The 6,736-nt window shown below is 37.1% G+C and overlaps 1 protein-coding gene across 2 annotated transcripts in view; it reads right to left on the bottom strand.

Moving 5' to 3' along the window:
* Nucleotides 1–3,066: 3,066 nt before the first annotated feature.
* The window catches only part of IREB2 (iron responsive element binding protein 2), a 56,476-nt gene continuing 52,806 nt past the window's right edge, over nt 3,067–6,736 (bottom strand). For both annotated transcript variants that reach the window (XM_061180020.1, XM_061180021.1), the window contains one exon: nt 3,067–6,121. In XM_061180020.1, the coding sequence (XP_061036003.1) occupies nt 6,011–6,121 (111 nt within the window). In that variant the 3' untranslated portion in view covers nt 3,067–6,010. The remainder of the gene's footprint in view (nt 6,122–6,736) is intronic.

Here is a 6,736-nt window from a genome sequence, read left to right as displayed (position 1 = left end):
TCCCCGGCCTGCCTAAGAGGCTGCGAACAGAAATTCCGAGATCGGGCTTCGGATGGTCTTTCTGCAATCCTGCCCCGCCTTCTCTCGGTGGTCACCCCAGTCAGAACTCGGCTACCTCACTACAAAACTGGATTTCTTGTTTATGATTGGCTCTTCCAGATTCCGCCCCGCCCCTCTCTTTGGTGAGTAGCCATTTAGCAGGCTTTCAGCTCTTGAGTGGCACCTTGCAGTTCCTCCCAGTCCACGTAGCTGTGGAGGCTTCTTGGCCTTATCTCAGGATTCTAGTTGTCTGGGTAGAATTCGCGTCCTCGTTTTTCTTTCCTCGCCCTCCCTTCCTTCCTGCTGGAAACACATATCCCAGAGGCTTCGCAAGCGTGGCCGAGGTGGCCTCAAACCCATCCTGTCCCCCAAAACAGCAAGAGTTCCGCTCAGAGGACCCGGGAGTTTGGCCTGGCAGCGTTCTGCATAGGACCTAGCTCTCCCGGGATACTGGAATGTTAGAACGTGAAACTGTCTAATTAATCAGTTATGTCCACACGTTCCTTGTATTGATGGGGAAACTGAAGTCTAGAGGGCACAGAGCCTCAACCAGACCTGGTCACCCAACTTCTAGTTTAAGCTCTTGCACAGTGCCGAGTTTTCTATTCTCAAGATGTAAAGGAAGCGTGAAGGCCGCCCTAACAGGTCACCCCGGGGGCTGAGGTGACCACAGTTCAGGTCTGGTGTGATAAGTGATTCATTTACACTGAGAAGTAGAACTGGTAATTGGATCAGAATCCTTATTTAGGTAGTTCAATCAGTGGATTCTCCCTCTGCAGGGAAGTGCAGAACCACATGATTATCAGGAGGCTGCCTTGGGAATCATGGCATAACAGCCAGGCTGGTTGGGTGACCTTAATTGTCAAGGGCACCTGGCTCTGATAGCCAGTTTGATATACGTCTGCAACCAAGCAGAACCTGATAGTACAGAGCACTCTCTCTACTGGAGGAGAGTTCTAGACATAACTCATGTCTGCAACTTGGTCTGTTTTTGTCCATGCACATCTCCTTCCCCCCCTGTGCCCCCGCCCAGGATACAGCACACTCTGGTTAGAGTGACCTTGATTGATTGACTTGGTGGTTTCCCAAACCGCTATCAACCACCTATGGAGAGATCGCCTCTTTTCTCCCTTTAGATATGGTTCTTATCTGCTTCACTTCTAATTTCCAAGTAGCAGGGCTTTTTTACAGCCCCAGGGCGGCATTCTTGATGTCTCATTCCTTTAGGGTGTCAAAGACAAACTTTGATTTGGATTATCTGTAACCAGAATCTGACTCCCAATGGCCTTGTTAGGCCCCTCTGCATTCTCTTCCCTCAGGCAGGTCCTGAATTCTCTCCACCCTCTCACTATTCCACCTCTATTGATCTGGTTAATGTCTTTAAGATACACTGCTCAGTCATATTACTGGGTCTAAGAGAATGAACATTTCTAAGGCTCTTAATACATGCTACCAAATCATGTTTTTCCTCAATAATGCCAATATTGCATACCATGATAACGAAAAAAGTTCCACCAATCTGATAGACAAGAAATGTCATGTCACTGTTGTATTAAGTTTTTTCCTTCTCCACCTGGCCACTAGGACACTTAGGTATTGGCTCTCAAAGAGTTTAGTGATCAAAAATTGGAGTGAAACAAAATGAACAATCTGCAGAGTGAGATTATAGATATGATTTTAAACATCCTATAAAACATAATAGCCCACTAGTTTTATGATACAACTATATATTGCAGGTTGTTTAAAATGCTAAAAATTCAGTGCCATCATCATGTAAACACAAAATTCAGAGACAACACAATTGTCATTACACAAGCAAATTGTGGGGATTACATATACATCTGCTTCTGCAATAAATGTTCCGTTTTTGTATACTAAACACAAGCTTTATAATCTGATATTTTGGAAAACTTATCAGCCAAACAACTCACATCAAATTAAAACAAGCTGAAGCTAAACTAATTTATAATTAAAAAGCAAAAGTGGCATCAAGTGAAAACCATAAACTAAGAAAACACAACACTGGTGTTGCACTAGGCTTCCTCGAAAACTCTGGATATTCAAATATTCAAACTATCACCATGTGTCTGTGTTGATATTGTAAAGCAAATAAATCTTAGGATACTGAATTGGAATCCTTAGAAAACTAATAATGTACTAATTTTAGTTTATGAATACCAAATTTCAGTAGATTTCAATTACTCATTTAGGTTGCTATTAAGAGTGGGAGAAAGGGCAGATATTTTTAGATCAGTGGGCAGCTGACCATACTTACAAAACATTACTTTAGAGGCTCATGGCCCTGGCGCCCAGCTCCAGATGACTTGCTTCAAGAGAGTGCTGATGAATAGCCAGTGGAAGGAGGAAGTGACACCACCAGCTGGTCCTAAAGCATAGAGGCTCATGAAAACATAGCACCTCCATCTTGCATCCATCAAGAAAAGGCCCCTTCCTCCTGTAATACACAACTTTGTAGCATGAGATGAATTCAGTCCTAAATGTTCACTTTAACATAAATTACCTCCATAAAAAAAGATCTAGAGTATGGAGGTTATGTTCAGGGCAACTTGTGGAGGGTCCAACTTATTCATCAGAATGGGTTGCCTAGCACAGTCTCCCATCTCTTGAATGTTCAAGAAAAGGTTGCCCAGTTAGATGTTATTTAGACAAGGGATCCTGCTTTGGGTGAGAGATTAGTCTTTTCAACTCTAAAAATGTTATTCCATGAATCTAAGTACCTGTTGGAACAACCCTTGAATCAAGTTCAACTTTACTTATTGTTTCCTCGAGGCTATTCCTACTGCAAACTTTATCTTGGTTTTCATTCTCATTTTGGCAGTTATATTGGGAATAACTAATGTCTGAACATTTAAGTAACATGTTTGAAGAGAAATTTCTGGATGGTATCCTATTTCTTTTTAAGTTATCATATTTTATTTTTCAATTACCACAAAATATTTTATAACAAGAGTCAAATATGTGATAATACAATTTTCTTTATTAAAAATAATTTACAGCATCAGTAACATATACACAATTGTCATCAACTGAACTTTGCCTCCAATATATTTCTATACAATACTTAAAATTACTGAACTTAAAACTGTTATACTGTTTTGTTGGCTTTAAATAATAGACAATGATTTATATTTAAGTGAGATATATGGTTTCATAATTACATACTATGTGTAAAATTGATAGAAACATCAGCACTATCACACTTAAGGGGAAAAGTCACTAAAGAAGACTAAGTCCACCTCCTTCCCCCTCTTTTATAACTCCAAATCAAACTAAGATAGGGTCAACATCCAGTATCTTAGCATTTTCTCCTAAACCTAAAGGCAAAAGAAAGGTGTCTTTTAATTCAACCACAGAAAAATGTCAGTCAAATAATTTCTCCTCATCCTTTCACTCAACACTGAGAAGGCGAATGCACACAACACTGTTACCATATATGCAAACAACTAGAATTCTGATTTAGGTCTTAGCTGTACTTTTTGTCCTTTAGTACCACTGAAGTTTGATTCCCAGTGAAAAACTGAGCAATTTAGCTAAAGGAAGTCTAATACCTCTCATTCAAATGTCAGCTTGGAGATAAAACAGGAAGTAACAACTTCAGTGGCAATTCAGTGACTGGATGACATTTTCAGCGATTAGCAACCCAAAGGCATGAAATATGGCAATGGTAATGTAGCATAATGTTTCTTAAAATATAACAAAAATGCTGCTGTTGATAATGACCTTTGAAATTGTACTTTTAAATTCACAACACTAATTTGCTTCTCTAAGGGGCCTATTATACTTCCTGCCACAATATTTGTGTATTTTTTTTAGAACACAAAATTATCCAGATATATTCAACAAAGGAGATAAGTAAAACAATAAAAACCAACAGGGGCCACATTTTTGCAAACACAGAATTTGGCTGGAGGCAGAAATACAGGTATGCTCTGGGACATACATCCATGACTCTCCTCAAAAATTGATAGCCATTGCTTACTAAGCTTTTTGGTTCATTGTATATAAGCAAGAGATTAAGAGAACCTTGATTTTGTTCCTGAAATACAAGATCTGCTTGTATTATTTATTACTGGACTAGGTAGACTGGAAATATAAATGCTTAATTCATAGCTGGCTAGCTTTATCACCTCTTCATCTCCTAGATGTGCTGTTTATGATGATGCCCAGGCCTCTGCCCGTAGGTTACATATTATATTACAGTATGGCTTAAAAATAAAACAGATGTTTTCCCCACACATAACAATCTGGATTATCATTTCTTCAAAGTCTGTAACAGATATTTTAATGTTCAACTTGTAAATTCTCCATCCCTAATTCATGTTTTCATGTAAATTAAAAACATATGCACTGACAAATACACAGCATTATAAAATATCAAGAACACAATGTGATTTGAAAGTATCAAAGAAAATATTTATAAAAAATTTAAATAAAAGTGAAATCATTTTGCCAAACTCTAGTCCATCTAATTGTCTAAACACATATTTGCAGAATATTTTCGAAAGATTGTATGATTTGATTATGTGCAAAGTTCTCAGTGGTCTTTACCCACTGGTTTGGTAATTTCAGCATTTTAGCTTAAAACAATTCTTTATTCTGTGCAATGTGAGCTAATTCTGAATTGCAGTAACTTAACTAGGTCATATGATGATCTCCATGTGGGAAAAAAAAATCACTACAATTAACCTTCTGCCTGCTAAGTTTAATTTCTTAATTTAAAAAAAAAAAGGTATAGGACTTTTTGGAATTAATTATCCAACCTTTTTCTTAAAAGTTGACAAACTTCTTGTTGACATAACATTTGATGTGATAAACAGACATGCAAATAGGGAAAATACAGTATTCAGACAGCAATAACTTAAGTGTTTTATCCTGACGGTTAGCAAAAGCATACATAATTAATAGTATCATGCATCCCAGGTAAAATGATTCAAAATGACAGGAAATCGATTTAAATAATTAAGAAGTAACCAACATTTAAAAAATGTTTAGGGTTGAGCAACCATATAATTTAGGGTGGATAATTTAAAAATCTAGAGGAAATCATGTTAGCGTTTAATGATTAAATAAAGTTCTCTTTAGCAACCACAAATGAGTGTGGAATTTTAGTTAATAATACCTAAAATATTAGGTTATAGGAAGTTACAGTATCACACAGAGTGAGCAAAATAATCCAATTGATATAATGCCATCTGAGGCTTGCCAGGGTCACAGTAGCAAATTACTGAAAAATTAAGGGCTGCATATGTGATACATATTTTCACTGCCAATACATGGTGCTACGCAATCAACTGTATTCTGTAACAGTCCACCTTCTGATGTGGAGGAAACCTTGGCTGGATTGGACAGAATGATTGTGTCTGGGGCAGGTTCTATCCCTTGCAGTTAGACTGAGACTTAGGATAACCCTGGCTTGTATTACAAACTAAGAATGACAACTATGTGCAACTCAATTCTGAAAAGGAACGAATATATCTGAAAATCCACGTATAAATCAGATTTCACCTTCCACAATTTTAAAGTTATCTGGCTTGTTATATTTCAATCTGCTACTCTTAAACCAACAAACAGTAGTATACAGTTTTATAGGTGCAAAACTAAACGAAAGACTTCAGGAAGGTTACTCATATAAGAATCTTTAACACAAGTTCAAATTCTGCCTTTATTTACAAAATGGTCTGATAAAATATCCCCCCATACTTACAGGCCTCTTCCACAACACACTTCACACGCTGATTTTAGCAATGTTAATAGCACCATTCGTATATTATTTAAAATCAAGAAGATTTCATTTCAGTCACTACGTTGATTCATAATCATTTACATCCATGGATGAGATAAGTGAGCATACTGGGACTATCTGCAGCTCCATGGTAAGGATTCCTGGGTCCAGCACAAAAGGCTTTGTTTGCAGTTACCAGTTATGAAAGGTATCCATGGTGAGTAGATACTATGAGAATTTTCGTGCCACAAAGTTTAATAATCCTCCATGTTTGAACAATGTTATTTCCACATCATTTTCAAAGGAAGCAATCACGCTGAATACTTTTCCAGTGCTTGTCTTTAAACAAACAAAAACATCTCACATGAGTGGTAAATCTACAAAGTTTTACTTAGTGGTTAAGACCGTCTGTCTTCATATTCAGTGACTATACTCATATTCTGTCTGAGAAACATTTCTCCTGCTTGAAAACACCTAATATACCAAACCACAGACTTCACAGCTAAGTAGAAAAACATGTTATTTTTGTCCCTAATTCTAAATAACAAGTATTATATCACCTAAAACATTAAATCAAATGATTTAGATTTTGACTTACTAATTAGGGAAGTTGTTACTCATGTTCATTTTATGTTAAATTAAATATTCATTGCATGTAATATTGCTACTCTTTTTCCTTTTTTCTTGGTTGTAAAGTCTGTGTTACTCTAACCCTGAACACTCAATTTTGGCTTCTCCTAAAGTGGTGTAGGTGCCTGGGATAAAATTAGATCAGGACAGAGAGAGCTGATAACGAGGAAAAGGAAGTTAACGCGTGTAACGAAGTCCATGTCTTCTTTCTGGACTAAGTATACAGTGTTTTCTACTTTTCCTCGGAGAACATCAACTATATTAACATCGGTTTAAGTACAGAGAAAACAGAGCCTTCTTAAACTACAATTTGTTCACTAACTG

This window comes from Eubalaena glacialis, chromosome 2 (assembly GCF_028564815.1).
Source record: "Eubalaena glacialis isolate mEubGla1 chromosome 2, mEubGla1.1.hap2.+ XY, whole genome shotgun sequence".
In the NCBI taxonomy this organism is placed as follows: domain Eukaryota; kingdom Metazoa; phylum Chordata; class Mammalia; order Artiodactyla; family Balaenidae; genus Eubalaena; species Eubalaena glacialis.
Note: the sequence above shows the minus strand (reverse complement) of the source record. Positions and strands in the feature narration are given on the sequence as shown.